At 45.4% G+C, this 17,541-nt stretch overlaps 1 protein-coding gene across 10 annotated transcripts in view; it reads right to left on the bottom strand.

Annotated features, from left to right (window-relative positions):
* The window catches only part of MARF1 (meiosis regulator and mRNA stability factor 1), a 48,874-nt gene that overhangs the window by 10,863 nt on the left and 20,470 nt on the right, over positions 1–17,541 (bottom strand). For all 10 annotated transcript variants that reach the window (XM_054454947.2, XM_054454949.2, XM_054454950.2 and 7 more), the window contains 10 exons: positions 16,533–16,711; positions 15,261–15,341; positions 12,116–12,352; positions 11,869–11,988; positions 10,644–10,819; positions 7,338–7,558; positions 6,374–6,516; positions 5,762–5,895; positions 4,314–4,516; positions 3,053–3,280 (listed from right to left, as the gene is read on the bottom strand). In XM_054454947.2, the coding sequence (XP_054310922.2) occupies positions 3,053–3,280; positions 4,314–4,516; positions 5,762–5,895; positions 6,374–6,516; positions 7,338–7,558; positions 10,644–10,819; positions 11,869–11,988; positions 12,116–12,352; positions 15,261–15,341; positions 16,533–16,711 (1,722 nt within the window). The remainder of the gene's footprint in view (positions 1–3,052; positions 3,281–4,313; positions 4,517–5,761; positions 5,896–6,373; positions 6,517–7,337; positions 7,559–10,643; positions 10,820–11,868; positions 11,989–12,115; positions 12,353–15,260; positions 15,342–16,532; positions 16,712–17,541) is intronic.

Genomic DNA, 17,541 nt, shown 5'->3' with positions numbered 1-17,541 from the left:
CTCCGGCACTGCTCTCACAAACCAATGCTCGTCCTGACAGCTTGTCTGCCCCCTTTATCTGGTTTTCCTGCCAGGGCCAAAGGTCTCAGCAGGGCTGTCATCACAAGTTGGCACTCTTTGGACCGTGGATTCTGAGAGGCAGAGAAAGGTGGGTGGCACTTGAGGAGCCATCCCAAGACCAGGGCATCTTTATCTGGTTCTGACATGTGCCCAGAGCCAAGGCAGGAGGGAGGCTGGCAGGCTCGCACCCTACTTATCATTGTTATGGGACTCTATAGATTTCCTCCTCAGAAGCGGGTTTAATCAACCAACTGATACGAGTCCAGGGGATCCCAGTCATCTTAGCTACCCAGACCCCCACCATCACTACAGCTGCTTAGGAAAGAAACCAAACCAGAGCCTGCTCCTCTGGTGCGACTTGGATCCATCCCTTGATTCTCAATCCCGGCTATGCATTAGAATCGCCTGGGGAGCTTTTAAAAACACCAATGCTCAGAGTGCGCTCGGACTAATTCTGTAAGAATCTGAGAGGTAGGGTTGGAGAAGCTCCCAGGAGAGCCAGTGGGCAGCCAGGGAGGCACCTCGGAGCCTCTCTCAGCTCTCCCCATTCTTGCTCTCACAGCCCAGCTGCCCACCCATCACACTCACCCAGCAAAGCCCTAGGTCACGGCGTGGGGTCTTTCTATCCACCTGAGTCTACCTCTTTCATCATCCTGGGCAACTGAACACCCAGGGACCTGTCCCACACCACAGCCTTATAGCCTTTCAATGCCTTGCCTCTGTCATCTCCAACGACATCCTCTTGTGTTCAATTTCACTGCAGACACCTGTCTCTGGGTCACAGTGCAAACCTGTCATTACCCCATCCAACATAAATCATTCAAACCTCCTGAGCATCCCACTTGTAAAAGCAAGTCTGGAGCTGCTGTTGGGGTGGGAGTGCAGAAAGAGACTCTACCCGCTCAACTCCTCCCCTTCTCAAACTTCAGCAGCATCACTGCCTCCTATCTGCTCCCAATTCGCCAGCCCCCTCCCTTGCTTCACTCTCCTCTTTTGTCACGCTGGCACTGACATTCTTGTCAATATTTAAATTCGCTCATCCCATGCCTTTTCCTGACGCCCATCGGTAAACTCCCACCTTGAATCCAACCACCTGCTTTCCCTGAGCCGACGCCTGCACAGCCAAACCCCAACTGCTGCTCTCCCAGAGTCTATAGTGCCAACCTGCAGTGAGCTCTCGATACCCCTGCACCCCACGTGACATCCAGATCAAGCCACTCTCCACTCACCATGACAACTGTGGACCTTCTCCCCGCTCCTAAGTCCTGAGCCCTGCCTCTCCTCTCTCTCTCTCTAAGCAGAGCTCAGTCCCTCCCTCTAGCAGAAAACCACTCTTGGAAGAGGATTCCCTTCTATTCCTGATGACAAACATCAGACCTGCCCATGCCTGCCCCCAGCCTATTGCCCTGTATACTTCCTCCTTCCTCTGTGTGCTGGTTTCCCAGTCTCCCACACCTCAAGGCCCTCCTGTCTTAGCCGTTCTCGCCCTTGTATGTTCATCTTCTCTCTCTAGACAGATGCACATCAATGGCTTTCAGACATGCTCAAGTTTTTCCAGGTAGGAAAACCAACAGCCCAAATCCTCCCTTGCTCCCTCAGCCCTACAGCCTCTAGCTGCTGCCCCAGCCCTCCATCTTCACAAGCAGACAAACCAGGATGCTGTCCAGATGACCTGGGCCATTTTCTCACCTCTCCTCACTCCTCACCACACTCCAAGGTGGCTTCTGTCTACACAACCGACACTGCCACTGACCTGGCCACCAGCACCGACTCTCCCCACTGAGCTAAACCTGGAAACCAGGCAGTCCCTCTCTGACCCGTCCTCCTGCGATGCTGCTGGCCATTCCTCTGCCTTGGCTCCTGGTGTGCTTCCTGCTCTCTCACCTCCTCCTCCAACCAACCAGTACCTAAGGAGAGCTCTGAGCCAAGGTAAGAACTTCTTAGCTGCAGTCCAATACATTAAAAAACATAGTGGGGGCTGGGTGCAGTGGCTCATGCCTGTAATCCCAGCACTCTGGGAGGCTGAGATGGGCGGATTACCTGAGGCCAGGAGTTCGAGATCAGCCTCGCCAACACGGTGAAACCCTGTCTCTACTAAAAATACAAAAACTAGCTGGGCGTAGTGGCGGGCGCCTGTAATCCCAGCTACTCGGGAGGCTGAGGAAGAATCGCTTGAACCTGGGAGGCGGAGGTTGCAGTGAGCCAAGATCGCACCACTGCACTCTAGCCAGGGCCACAGAGCAAGACTCCATCTCCCAAAAAACCCCACAGTGGGGAGGAAAGGGAGAGTGAACCCATTCTGGCTGTTTACGGAATTAAATGACACAGAAATGTGTGCAGCTAGTAATGGGCCTGTAACTGAGGGTGCCATCCTTCATGTTTCCCTTTCCATTCCTTCCTCCTGGCAGTGACTTCTCCTGGTCCTGTAGGGGAGGAGGCTGAAAACTGGCAGCTGCTCTGCCTAGGACAGGAAGGGTCAGTGCAGTCCAGGACAGGACACAGGACGAGGTGCCCTCTCTACTACAGCTCTGACAGTGACAAAGGCCACTCTGCACCCGCGCTTGCTCCTAAGCCTACTCCTAAGTGGGTGAGAATGTGGAGGGAGAGGACACGGTGTGATTACGGGCTCCCAAGAACGTCACAGGCAAAACTCACACTGGAAGGAGTCGAGCTCAGGCCAGCAGTGCTGAGGCAGCTGCACCTCATGACCGAACCCTGGGGTGAAGAGTGACCTCATCAGTTCACAGAGGCGTTGCTTTGGCAAGGCCATTCAGAAACACACAAGAGGAAGACCAAAACTCTCAACTTCCAAACCAAGGCTTCTATTACCTAATAAGCACTAATGACACAAAACGAGTCGTAGGGCTGTGACAGTTAAGTAGTTCAAGGTGTAAATAAAGAAACGCTACAGCACATGCAAACGTCCTAATGAGAATTAGGTCACTATGAGTTTTATCCCATGAGGGGGGAAAAAAAAAAAAAAACCATTTACCTTCACGACATGGCAGAGTTTCTGAGTTAAAGCCGAAATGGAACTGACATCATAGTCTTGGAGACGAAATGTATAACCAAAAGTTTTAGCATATTCTGTAAGGAGGTCTGTCATCATAAGGCAGTTATCTTTTTGGGACCGAAGGAGTTTAACAAACTGGGCAGCTAGAGCTTTGAACCGCTCCACCTCTGTCAGAGTAAGGATCTTTTCTTCTCCACATTCCAATACCTTCGAAAACACACGGGGAGAGGAAAGGGAGAATAAACACATCGAGGTTGTTTACAGAATAGCAAAAAAAAGTATGCAACTAGAAATGAAAAAACAAGTCAGCGATACTGAATGGGTATAAAGTTTCAGTTTTGTAAGATGAAAAAGTTCAGAAGATTGCTTGCATAACAATGTGAATGTGCTGACCACTACTGGACAGGAGATATAAAGATAGTTATGAAGGTAAGTTCTGTGTTATGTGTATCGTGCCACAATAAAACAATTTTTAAAAAGCACTTCAGTAGTAAAAAAAAAAAAAGAAAAATTAATAAAATCGACAACAGAAATTTGGTTTAACTTAGCAACAGCGTAACAGCTTAGCACTGATGTTACCTCATGTACTCAGCCCTACCTTCAACATGAAGGATATAAAAAGTATAAAAGTAATGAACAAATATTCAGTGTAAGAAATCAGCCAGGTGTGGTGGCTCACGCCTGTAATCCCAGCACTTTGGGAGGCTGAGACGGGCAGATCAACTGAGGTCAGGAGCTCAAGACCAGCCTGGCCAACAGGGTGAAACCCCATCTCTACCAAAAATACAAAAATTAGCTGGGCGTGGTGGCGGGCACCTGTAATCCCCAGCTACTTGGGAGGCCGAGGCAAGTGAATTGCTTGAACCCGGAGGTGGAGGTTGCGGTGAGCCAAGATCGCGCCATTGCACTCCAGCCTGGGCGACAAGAAAGAAACTCCGTCTCAAAAAAAAAAAAAAAAAAGAAATCAACCTAATCTTTTTTTCAATAATCAACCTAATCTTTTTTTCAATAATTACCCCCAAAACAACAAGTTTGAATAATCCTTTATTGAAGGAAAAAGCCATATTTATCTAAAGACACTAATGAGTCAGTAATATGGCTTCTCTGATTGGAATAGCTTAGATTTTCATCCTCTTTCGTAACTCCATACTTCCCAGGAAAATAGATCTTGAACGTGAAAAAATATTTCCTATATGTTGTTCAGAAAAATACTTTATAAAATTAGAATTTCTTCACTCACTTGTAAAGTATCAGGTATGGCTTCAAAAAGTTCAAGTAGTTTGGTAAACCCATAGTATGCAAGTTTGCACTGCCGGCCAAAGTGGTGATGGTAAGAGGGGATAAATTTATTAAAGGGCATCCGGAAATGGGGTTGGTGACGCAGCAAATCAACGACATCCTTGGAGAACTGTTTTGTCCTTTCTATTTCATCCTGAGTGCGTTCTTTTAAAAAAACCAAAAAACATAGAATCAGTTTTTTTCTACCCATTTGTGTTCAACATCCACACTAGAGTAAATCCTTTTGGGAATTTATAAGCGATATCATCCTTGCCTTTCAAACACACACAACCTAAAACAAACACATATACTCTTTCCTCTTTGCAAGTGGTTCTCAAACATGTTCCAAGGCAGAATACCAGGAAGTTATGATACTATTATATTATGAAATGCATATATATTCATCTTATAAGCTAGAAACAATGTCATCTTACAAGCTAGAAACAATTTTCTAGCCCCTGCCCCATATGTATTAACATGACACACACCCAGGTCCCCGTACTTAAGCAAGTACTCTAGAAATTATTCCTATGAAATCACACTTCTGAATATCCCCACTTTTTTTATTCATCTGATCTTCAGTTAAAACTTGCTAGCAGAAAAGAGAATCAGGCTTCAAAAGTTGAACAAAAATAAACAGGAGGGAAAGCTTAAGCTGAGATTGTTCCTACTAACTTTTAAGTGAGAACTGGCCCTGGAATTCTATGATTTCAGGGACATCAATGTTCTGCAGGAGCACAGTTTAAGAACCAGATAATAGAAGGAGGACACGACCATACAGTCACCCCTTGGTGTTCTCAAGGGATCGGTTCCAGGACCCTGCTTGGGTAATGAAATCCGCACCTACTCAAGTCTTGCTGTCTGCCCCCTGGAAAATGCAGACACGAAAAGTTGGCCCCCGGTATCCATGGGTTTCGCATCCCTCAAATACTGTACTTTCTACCCGTAACTGGACCTGTGCAGTTCTGACCTCAACTATTAAAATTTGAAAGGCAAAACAAAAAAAACATTCATTTGAGTTGTCTTCCCTTCTCAAGTGTGCACAGTAAATAAAGCAGCTCAGAGTTCAACAGAAGAGCAAAGTCAACAGGCACGGTGACAGATTCTCAACTGGATGACTAAGGCTCACGTAGCCACTGCCAGGCTGCAGAAGGCATTTGAGCAAAGTGCTGATGATGCCCCTTTTTCCCCTTAGAGTCAATTCTAAAAAGCCAGCCTGCTTTTGTTCTTGAGAACAGCTTCACCTACTTTGAAGAACACAGAATCCAAAGAGCAGCAGTTTTCACACTGTGCTTTCTGTGGAATCTTCAGGAAGCACGGACAGGGAGGGAAAACCACATCTTCCATGCCACGCTATGTTAAAATAACAGGAGGTAGACAATATCCTTCCAGCAAATGTAAGTCACATACCTCTTTTGGGGATACAAATCACCATTTCATTATCTTGTTGGGACAAGCAGATGGTTGTGTCTGGAATCTCTGATACGATGTCAATCAACTCACAAACACCATATTCAGTGACATCCCAGTCCTTTGAGAAACACCTAGGTTTTAACAACGGAAGTGGATACGGAATGAGTAGTATCATCAGTAAAAGAACTACAAGTTTTCCGGCTGGGCGCTGTGGCTCACGCCTGTAATCCCAGCACTTTGGGAGGCCGAGGCAGGCGGATCACGAGGTCAAGAGATCGTGACCATCCTGGCTAACATGGTGAAACCCCGTTTCTACTAAAAAATAGAAAAACTAAGCCGGGTGTGGTGGCGGGCGCCTGTAGTCCCAGCTACTCGGGAGGCTGAGGCAGGAGAATGGCGTAAACCCGGGAGGTGGGCTTGCAGTGAGCCAAGATCGTGCCACTGGGCGACAGAGCGAGACTCCGTCTCAAAAAAAAAAAAAAAAAAAAAAAAACTACAAGTTTTCCAAAAGAATGCTTAATAGAAATACTAGATAACTATTTAGAGTTTGGCAGAAGATAAAATGTCTTAAAATATTTGCTTTCATTTCTGTTCTTGTCATCAACTCACCAGTGATAAGCCTGTGAGAATTCTCTCACAATGACCTGTTTGCTGGCCTGGGATTTGAGAAGTTTTAGTAAATCCTGAGTAAAGCGCTTCACCTGGGCCCTGTGGGTAAGGGTCAGCAGACGTTTGGAGCCCATTCCAAGAATCTGCAAAGCAAATGGTTTATTTATACACATAAGACCTCAGCAGACAGCGACTTCCTTGCTGCTGGCTCACCCTCTCGTTACTAGCCTCAGAGAATGACTCCCTTTATGTAGAATGTGTGCAATTTGAAACACATGTCGATCAACAAAATGTAGTTGGTCAAAAGGAACAAACGTCCAACCTTCTGAAACTCTTGTTTTTGGCCTGGCACACCTTCTCCCAAACAGTCGTTGAGTATAGAAATGAAAAGTGTAATCTTTTGAAAAGAAAAGTCGTGAGTACAGAAATGAAAACTGTATTGCTTGTCCAGACAAATTGGTCTGCAAGTTTTTCAAGCGGTTTTTAGTGAGTGGGAAGCTGTTGTAACACTGAGTTAACTGGTAAAAGTCTTCACAGGATCCAGTGCTACACTCTAGCCCAGTAACTAATCTCCAACTAGTTACATTTAGAAGAAAGGTTAAGCCCTTGACTCTCACATAGGCAACAAAATAAAAGTATGTGGCTATTCATGGGAGGTTCCTTGTAATCATGAACAGTTCTGGAGAAAGCTGTGTTGGGATGAAGAAGGTCTATAGAGCTTAGAGGGAAAATACTCCTCAGTTCCCCAAGGAGTTCCTCTAAAACTGGAAACTAGCAGCGTTCTGAAAAATTGAGAAGCCACCTTTGTGTGTTATTCCTTCCCTCTGAAGAAAGCTTTTAGTGGATGTTCTGCCCAGAACTGACTTCTTAGGAATTAAACTATTACTGTTTCTTTGATGGAGGCAGCCAAAGCCATGGAGGAACATTCCTGCCTATAAACAAGTAATCCCGTGACACGCCTTACCTGCAATACATGAGGCACTGCTTCTAATAACTCAATCAGCTTGGAGTATCCGTAGTCTGACACTCGGCACTGCTTTGCAAAATGATGGTGATAGGATGGGATGAAATGACTGATGGGTATGACACAAGATGGCTGGCTTTTCAGCAAGTCAATCACTTCTCTACTGAACTGGATCAGCTGGGGGTTACCTACAGGACTCTTCGAACGCAGAAGCCAAGGATCTAGAAGAAAAAGAACATGTATAAGACAGAAAGCACAGATTTCACCAGCTGAAAGGAGGGAAAATGGCCCTGCAGTCCCTGGCTTGAGTTCGATCATGGGGAAGCAGACGAAACCAAATACAGTAGCTGCTTTATGTCTCAGTTTCTATATTCAGGTCTCATAGTCCAATAACTAGCTAACTAACTTACTCATGGGCTGTCAAATGCTGACCCACTAATCCTCAAAGTTAAGTGGCCAAGGTAAAGCAGAGTCTACTATAGTGTTATTTATAGTAGAAGTTAAAGTACACAAGAAGCTCCCAGTTTAGAAACTAGTTATATTTCCAAGATCCATCTGAAACTTGGTCATGTGGAATGTACTTTCCCACAAAGTTATAAATGGTTATCAGGTAGGTGGCCCAGAAGAGCAAAATTAATCCATAGTGGAGCTGAAAATGTTACCCAGAAAACCACAGAAAGTGATAATGTTGTAAAATTAGCATGACATAAAAGGGTGTAAGAAACAGGTTTTTGCACCATCTAGACTGCTTAAACCTATTAAAAAGGTATAAGTAATCAGATGGAAATCTTTATAGAAAGGTGGAGAGGCTTGCTGGGCGCGGCGGCCCACGCCTGTAACTCCAGCACTTTGGGAGGCTGGGGCGGGTGGATCACGAGGTCAGTAGATCGAGACCATCCTGGCTAACAAGGTGAAACCCCGTCTCTACTAAACATACAAAAATAAATACAAAAAAATTAGCTGGGCATGGTGGCAAGTGCCTGTAGTCCCAGCTACTCAGGAGGCTGAGGAAGGAGAATGGCATGAACCCGGGAGGTGGAGCTTGCAATGAGCTGAGATTGCACCACTGCACTCCAGCCTGGGCCACAGAGCGAGATTCCGTCTCAATAACTAAAATAACATAAAAAATAAATAAAACAAAATAAAATAAATAAAATAAAATAAAATAAAATAAAAAGTGGAGGCTTGTGGGCTCATGGCTTAGGAGAAAGGAGGAGTGGCATAATCTATGGCCCCTGAAAAGTCTAAGACAGAGGGAAAAGAAAGGAGGTGTCCCGTGAGAAACCTGAGTACAGACATTCCTAAGAGCAGGCTGACTCAGAGAGAATTCCTTGGTTATCCTCACCTTTTTTCCTGTAGGGTAAGGGAGGTGGGAGAAGCAAAAGAAGTGTTGGGGACAAAGAGAAGGAAGTTATGTGTGTATATACAGGAAGGCAACAATGTAAAGTGTCGTTCACAGGCAGCAGCCTTGGACATCTGCAACTCAGGACATGCCCGTAACTCAGACACTCACCCAAGTCTAGGTCAAAATACCTTGGTCTTCTACATTTAAATTTATTTTCACATTTATCAAAGTCCAAAACGTGGACCAAAATGACTTTCAAAGGTAAATCTGCATTAAGTGGTATTTCCTTCAAATACCTGAAAGTATTTTTTTTTTTTTAAAGACAGAGTTTCGGCCAGGCGCGGTGGCTCATGCCTGTAATCCCAGCACTTTCGGAGGCCAAGGCGGGCAGATCACGAGGTCAGGAGATCGAGACCATCCTGGCTAACACAGTGAAACCCTGTCTCTACTAAAAATACAAAAAAATTAGCTGGGCATGTTGGCGGGTGCCTGTAGTCCCAGCTACTCGGGAGGCTGAGGCAGGAGAATGGCATGAACTGAGGAGGCGCAGCTTGCAGTGAGCTGAGATCCCGCCACTGCACTCCAGCCTGGGTGACAGAGGGTGACTCCGTCTCAAAAAAAAAAAAAAAAAAAAAAGGCTGGGCGCGGTGGCTCACGCCTGTAATCCTAGCACTTTGGGAGGCTGAGGCGGGCAGATCATGAGGTCAGGAGATCGAGACCATCCTGGCTAACAAGGTGAAACCCGTCTCTACTAAAAATACAGAAAAAAAAAAATTAGCTGGGCGTGGTGGCGGGCGCCTGTAGTCCCAGCTCCTCGGGAGACTGAGGCAGGGGAATGGCGTGAACCCGAGAGGCGGAGCTTGCAGTGAGCCAAGATCGCACCACTGCACTCCAGCCTGGGCAACAGAGCAAGACTCCGTCTCAAAAAAACAGACAGAGCTTCACTCTTTGTCACCCAGGTTGGAGTGCAATGGCTCGATCTTAGCTCACCACAACCTCCACCTCCTGGATTCAAGCAATTCTCTTGCCTCAGCCTCCCGAGTAGCTGGGATTACAGGTGCCCACCATCACAACTGATTAATTTTTGCATTTTTAGTAGAGATGGGGTTTCACCATGTTGGCCAGCCTGGTCTCGAACTCCTGACCTCAGGTGATTTGCCCGCCTCAGCTTCCCAGAGTGCTGGGAATTACAGGTGTGAGACAACAGGCCCAGCCCCTGAAACTATTTTTAAAAGGTCAGTCAACTGGCAAGCCAAAAGCTTCACAAAATTAGGTAGCTAAAAGATTCTGTAAAGGTGAAATTTGAGTTTCAAGTTTTTTACATAGCTTATGTTGGTACTTTCAAACTGGCCAGGTGTGGTGGCTCATGCCTGTAATCCCAGCATTTTGGGAGGCCGTGGTGGGACGACATCTTCAGCTCAGGAGTTCGAGACCAGCCTGGACAACACAGCAAGGCCCTATCTAAAAAACAAAGTCTAGGCCGGTGCGGTGGCTCATGCCTGTAATTCCAGCACTTTGAGAGGCGGAGGCAAGGGGATCATGAGGTCAAGAGATCAAGACCATCCTGGCCAACATGGTGAAACCCTGTCTCTACTAAAAATACAAAAAATTAGCTGGGCGTGGTGGCAGGTGCCTGTAGTCCCAGCTACTCGGGAGGCTGAGGCAGGAGAATCACTTGAACTCGGGAGGCAGAGGTTGCAGTGAGCCGAGATTGCACCACTGCACCAGCTAGGCGACAGAGCAAGACTCCGTCTCAAAAAAAATAAATAAATAAAAAATAAAACAAAGTCTAGTTCTGCCAATCCCTCAAGCATTTTAGGAGTTTTCAAAAGATCAAAGGACACATCCATTGTGTTTTCACACTTGGCAAATTGTGCTGCTGTTTAAAATAAAAGCCAATAGCCTCCTCTGGTCTCACAGTGGACAGGTGGTAGCTCCAGGACAAAATACCTGACACCTACCAGTGTTGGGAGGCGGGGGCTTGTTGTGAATCCATTTAACCACTTTGATGCCATTCTGAGCAGTGGCAATGTTTACACCTGGAACACAGGTAATGAAGTGTTCTAAAGGAACACCTCCTTGGTTTTCTTGCACTACTTCTAGATCGCCAAACTCTGCAGTGTAACAATCTGGAAAGCTGAAATAGGAAAAAACAACAAAAAAAGGAAAGGTTAAATTAAAATAACAGAAAAGGAGGCGCTTGCTAAACAGAAGGCTTTGGTTTAATGTATGTGTTAATCATTTGTGTGAATGCCCACCACCAGCTTTGAAGGTTAAAATTAAGGACCCAGGGAAGCAAGCATTGAGGCACTGGCTTCTCTGATGCATTGTGACGGCATTTTCTGGGTAGTTTTCCAGGAGGGGGATTAAAAATAGGGCAACTGGGCTCCAAGTCAGTTACGCGTCTGCTTCCACATCAGCCCGGGCATGCAGGCCACTGAGTCCTGTGTTGGCCTTTGTATTAAGTCTACTGTTGTGGTTCATGGAGTGGTTAAATGAACTTCTGAGGAATACTTTTCTCTCACAAATCTTGAAATGTATGCATATTTGAAGCTGTGTACTCTCAACACTTGTGGAGATTTCGACTGCAGCACTTACGATACATCTCCCCGCTGTGGGAAGAATCTGCCCTCTTCACGTTTACGTTTCTAAAATGTAGCACAAACACACATTTTCTTGTTGAAGTACTGAGTGAATGGATCCCATTTCAGATAAACAGTCACGTGCTGCTTCATGATGGGGATATGTACTAAATAATGTGTTGCTGGGTGATTCTGTCATCTGAGAACATCATCAGGTGCACTTATGCAAACCTAGATGCTGTGGCCCACTGCACACCTAGGCTGGTGCAGCCCATGGTTCCTGAGCTACACATCTGGACAGCCTGTGTTATAGATGCACACTGTGAGCAACTATAACACAATGGTATTTGTGTATCTAATCATCGAAAGGTCTAGTGAAAATATATGATTATAATCTTATGGGACCACTGTCCTACGTATACAGTCCATGGTTGGCCAAAATTTCGTTATGTGGTGCGTGACTGTACTTTGACTGAAGGCTAAACACATGAGGATGAAGCATTGTATGGTACTTATTTGTAAAGAGGTGTGGGCAGAAAGGGCAGGCTTCCTATAAAAAGGAGAACTAGGGCATTATATCGACAAAGGTTTTGAGATGGTTCACCTCAATAAAGGCACGGTGCCCTCGTGGGTCTGGAGAAGACTGTGAACCTGGGGCGCAAATGTCTTCAAAGAAAGAATCACAAAAGGAATCTTGTAAGAGTCTGGATCAAATTCATGTTCGCTGAAGAAAAGAGAACACAATTGGAAGCTGACATTCCGCAGGGGTCTAAGATGTTCACAAGGTCATCCTAACATGTTCCACAATCTTATAGAAAAGAATTATTTCTAAAGGAAAACGAACGGCATACCTGAAATCCTTATTGGAACAGTGCTGTCTGCAGACAGGCTCGTGATATTCTAACTCTTCAAATATAATTGGGCTGCAATTCGTGGAGGAGCCTTCGTGTGACTGGGAAGACCCCAAGGGGCTCTGGCGGGCCTGACTGCTGGGTAGGAGACACACCAGCCGTCCGTTTCCTTGTTCACGGATTGCGACCGTGTCTGTTAATTTATATAGATCTGACACATTCAACTTGTGTCCAAACCTAAAAGCAAGAGAAGAGAGACGCTGACTTAGAAGGTTTTTCTTTGATTATACAGAAACACTCATCCGTTTAAATAAAGAACAATAACCAAGAATGGTTCCTCCAACTCTTCAAAGGTAAAACTGGAATAATTCTACTACAAATTCATTCACTAGCAAACCAGTGATGCTTGGTACTCCTGAGTCGTCTCTGGCTCCGTCCATGACAATGCTCACATCATTTGGAAGCCACCCCCAGCCCCTGCCCAGTTTCTTTAAGTGACCTCACCAAATTCTCTTGAGTTGGAAACCTCTCTCGATGCAGCTCCCCTCACTTCCAATGCTCTGTATTACTTCTCACCATCCCCATTCTCCCCTCTCAGAAGTATACGTGCTTTCCGTGACCCTCTCACCTCAACTGCGCGACCCACACACCCTCTGACACTGGACTCCCCAGTTCTCCTCCTGACCTGTATCTTTCCTACTTGGAACTTAAAGGCACTGGCCCTGGAGGCTGGCAGATTTGAGTTCACATCCTGACTCCACTTCAACCTGTGTGACCTTAGTCAAGTTCCATGACCAATCAGGGCCTCACTTTTTCCATCTGTAAAATGGGGTGATGATAGCGCCTATCTCACAGGGTCGATGTGAGGATTAAGTGTGGTTAGGCCTGGACAGAACTTGGCTCATAGTAAGTGCTCAGTAAGTGTTCCCTGGTCTTCTCACTGCCTGACCAGTGGTTTCTTCCCAGTGTCCTACATATGCTCAGATTCCCATCTACCAAACCAGCCCCTGGTCCTCTTCCACCTCCTGGAGAGACACACTCTCCCCTGTACTCTCATTCTCAGTCTTGTACTCTCCCCCGTCCCTGTAATGGAAACATCCAGCTGCTCAGGAGCTGCTTCTGCTGTGTTACCCCCAAGTCTCTCAGCCCCTTCCCTCCTGGATTTTAGCCACAGGACTCTGTAGTGATGACTCAAAAGTTATCAGCGGCCTCTGCCTCATCCCCATACCTCATGCGTTTCCTCATGGCCTTGGATCCCCCCATTCCTGATGTGCTCTCTTGGCACACATCCTGGGTGCTCGCCCACATCCCTGGCCCTGGTGGCATTCCCTCCATTCCTGCCCTCTATTTCTCCTTCCACCTCCCAACCTTATCTGCTCTCTAGTCTGTCCCAATCATCTTAAAGGCAAATGACTGCCGTATCTCCAGAGCCTACTTCTCTCCCAAAGCAGCCCCTCAATGTGCAGAAGATTATGTGACCTCTCCACCCAGCTACTCCAACAGCCCCTAAAACCTGAATGTCCAAAACCAAGACCAAAAACTTGCTGTACCTCCTTGCCATGCTTTATTTCCCTATTTCCAGTTTAACTGTGCAACCATCATCCCAGTCATGCAAGGCAAAACACTCAGAATCAAAATGACCTCTCCCTTTTACCTTGCTTGCTACATAAAACTAGTTACTCTGGCTGGACGTGGTGGCCCGTGCCTGGAATTCCAGCACTTTGGGAGGCCGAGGAGGGAGAATCGCTTGAGGCCAGGAGTTCAAGACCACCCTAGGCAACATAGCAAAACCCCCTCACTACAAAAGTAAAACAGTATTAACTGGGCAGGATGGCGGATGCCTGTGGTCCCAGCTACTCAAAAGGCTGAGATGGGAGGATCATCTGAGTCCAGGAGTCTGAGGCTGCAGTGAGCTAGGGTCATGCCCCTGCACTACAGCCTGGGTGACAGAGTGAGACCCTGTCTCAATAAAAATTTTTTTTAATAAAAAAAATTAGTTACCCACTCTAGTTTCAATGACATTTGACATTTTGACATTTCTGTAACATCAAGTTCTGTCCCAACATTATCTGCTCTGAATTTGGACTGATGTAGCTACTTTCCCTCTCTGCCTCCTTCTCTCCCATTCCTGCCCTCTCAGACACCACTGCTACGAGAAGAGTCTTCCTGCAGCATGATTCCCATCACCACACCTTTCCCCTCCCCTCCTTCCTCCAGCACTTCAGTGGCTCCCTATTACCTGTGGGATAATGGCCAAGTTCCTTGTTCTTCCCCTCCTCTGTGTTCTCAAAGCCTTTTCTCCTCCTTTCCAATCAGTTTTCTTCACTGTCCGTAAGGATTCATGAGCATTTTCTCTTCCCGCTAGACATAAGCTCCTCAAGGACAAGACCTAAGTCTTGCCCAGTTCTGCCTTCTCTGCAGTGCCTTGGTCTTGCACTCACTAGTCCCTGCTAAGCATCTACTATGGGCTGGGTGCTTAGGATACAGTATTAGGGCAGAGCCAGTCCCTGCTGTCCTGGAGCTTATAGCACTATAAGCACTATAAGTCTAGTGCTTAAAAATGTTCATCCAATAAATACTAAAACTTGGCCAGGCGCAGTGGCTCACACCTGTAATCCTAGCACTTTGGGAGGCTGAAGTGGGCAGATCACTTGAGGTCAGGAGTTTAAGACCAGCCTGGCTAACATGGCGAAACCCTGTCTCTACTAAAAATACAAAAACTTAGCAAGGCTTGGTGGCACATGCCTGTAGTCCCAGCTACCTGGGAGGCTGAGGCATGAGAATCACCTGAACTTGGGAGGCAGAGGTTGCAGTGAGCTGAGATTGTGCCACTGCACTCTAGCCTCGGCAAAAGAGCGAGACTCTGTCTCCAAAAAAATTTAAAAAAAACAAAACTAAAACTAAAACTAGTCAATTAGGGGAAAAATAAGCACAGCACTGAGGACCAAAGGTCTAACTTTGTTAAAAATAAAAGACGTTTTAAGACTGTCTGCTAAACATTCATTGACATGTAAATCTGAATGCCAGTGTCTCTGTCTCCTCTCCTCTACCAGGCTGAAGTTCCTCAAGAGTCATTACCATGGTTTTGTGCATGTAAGTCACCAATCAGTACTGACTGGATAAAGAAAAAATATACCTAACTTACTTTTTTTCATAGATATCTGTAAATTTAAACAGAGGCAGGCAACAGGCAGGGGCGTCCTGAAGAACAGACATTGTTTCTGCACTGTAAGACAGACGTTTGATTAGGGAACAGACCATTTCCTCCATATTAGAAGTTGTATAAACAGAGTTCGTAAAATTAACCCAGTGCATATGCAAAATAAATTTACCGATTTCTGGTATGTCAGAATGTATTTTCCAGGAAAATTTAAAGAAAGGATTTTAGGGACAAGGCAATGAAAGAAGATTACGTTACACACTAGAATTAGTATCAATCACAGGGTTTTCCACACCAGTGGAGCAGAAAAGCATGATTAATTCAGAGCAAAAGGGAGAAGAGCTTAAATATCTCCTGCCACACTGCAGTTTGTTAGATATATGTGATTGGCGTTCCCATAGATAAGGATACACAACTGAATACAACATAATCTCAACTACGGTTTTAAAAAACCAAGAGGCACCAAAAAACGCTCAAAGGGAAAAAACCCAAACAAAACAAAAAGAAAATGCCAAACTGTTAAGTGCAATTGGCTTTGGGCCATAGGACTGTGGATGGTTTTTTCCCCTGCTTCTTTTATGTTTCTAAATTTTCCAAATTTTCTTCAATAAGCATCATTTTTATTCTAAGAACAACAACAACAAAAAAAAACCGTAACTCGTAATTTAAGTAACAGTGAAGTACAAGTTAGAAAAAAGATCTCTGATCATCCAAGGAAACATTCAGGAGTTGCCAGTCTCCCCAAAACAGGGAGACCCAAAGAAGTATCACATCTTACTATGAATAAAACCATCACCAGATGCTTGAGATTGATATAGTCTTAAGGTAGACTTATGGGGCTGAATATCTATTTGACACTAAGGATATATCTGCAAATGGAGAGCTTGGAGATTTGTAGATCTAGTCTTTACACACAAATCTACCTTCTACCTAAGATCTCAAGGTAATACTTTAGACTTTTCAGGCTTATAAACTTTTATTGTAGGGGTCTACTATTTTTAGAACCTGTTTGAACATGTTGTGTATTATTTTACTCCCCAGTGCCTGTCAAGTTTAAGCTGTATTCCACCTTTGATAAATGACTTAGACAAGAGTCAAATGGCTTCTTCCTAACTGTATCAATCTAGAATAAGCATTATTCCACATGCAATCATCACAAGGGGGGTGGGAATGTGATCGAATCTATTTTTATTATTTCTAAAATTGTTTCTGGGTCAAATGTTATTTCCTGAAATAAACAGCTTGCTTGTTTCTTACCTCAGTAAAGAGAGTGATTTGCTGGCAGCCCCAGTGGCAAGTGAGACCAGGATCTTTTTGCTGCCAATTTTGTATCTGTGGAGGCTATTCACTGCACCGATTGCATCTTGTAAGTTTTCCATTTGCACAACAGCCTTGAGCTGATAATCTGTATGGGGGCTGAGCTCAACACTCTTCACCTACAACAGGAAAAGGGAAAACTGAACGCTATGTCCGCCCAGAACCCTGTCGCCTTAAAACTGAAGGTGAACCATGAAAGAACACATTTGTCGACTGCAGTGCTTCCATGAAGGAGCATGTCTGAACTCTGCTCTTTTGCTGACCAGGACATAAGTAAGTGAGGACGGGGTGACCTTCAGAGATGTGACACTGGCCCGGCCTGCCTGTGTGCTCTGGCACACACAAGTTTCCAAGGCAGGCTCAGAGGCCAACATATGGGAAAAGTCTTTGGGGTCTTTTCTAGACTCTACAGAACCCAGGGCATGGCCATTTTTAAGAATCTACTAAAAAGGTGCATTTTTAGCAAAAAATGAGTCAAATATGATAAGGCATAAACAAGACCAGCCAACATTATTTTGGAATCCTACCTGTATTTCAGCAGGAAGAGCTAACTAAAATCCATCAATGTTTTACTTATCAAATTGCCTTTTTTTTTTTTTTCTGAGATGGAGTCTCACTCTGTCTCCCAGGCCAGAGAGCAGTGGCGCGATCTCAGCTTACTGCAACCTCTGCCTCCCGTGTTTAAGCGATTCTCCTGCCTTAGCCTCCTAAATAGCTGGGACTACAGGCGTGCACCACCACACCCGGCTAATTTTTTTTTTTTTTTTTTTTTTTTTTTTTTTTTAGTAGAGACAGGGTTTCACTCACCAGGCTGGTCTCAAACTCCTGACCTCAGGTGATCTGGCCGCCTTGGCCTCCCAAAGTGCTGGGATTACAGGCATGAGCTGCCATGCCTGGCCACAAATTGCCATTTCAATTTCTGCCTAAGACAAGAGCTTTTCACTGCTAG

The sequence above is a fragment of the Pongo pygmaeus genome, chromosome 18 (genome assembly GCF_028885625.2).
Source record: "Pongo pygmaeus isolate AG05252 chromosome 18, NHGRI_mPonPyg2-v2.0_pri, whole genome shotgun sequence".
Classification (NCBI taxonomy): domain Eukaryota; kingdom Metazoa; phylum Chordata; class Mammalia; order Primates; family Hominidae; genus Pongo; species Pongo pygmaeus.
This window is presented reverse-complemented; position numbering and strand designations above follow the sequence as displayed.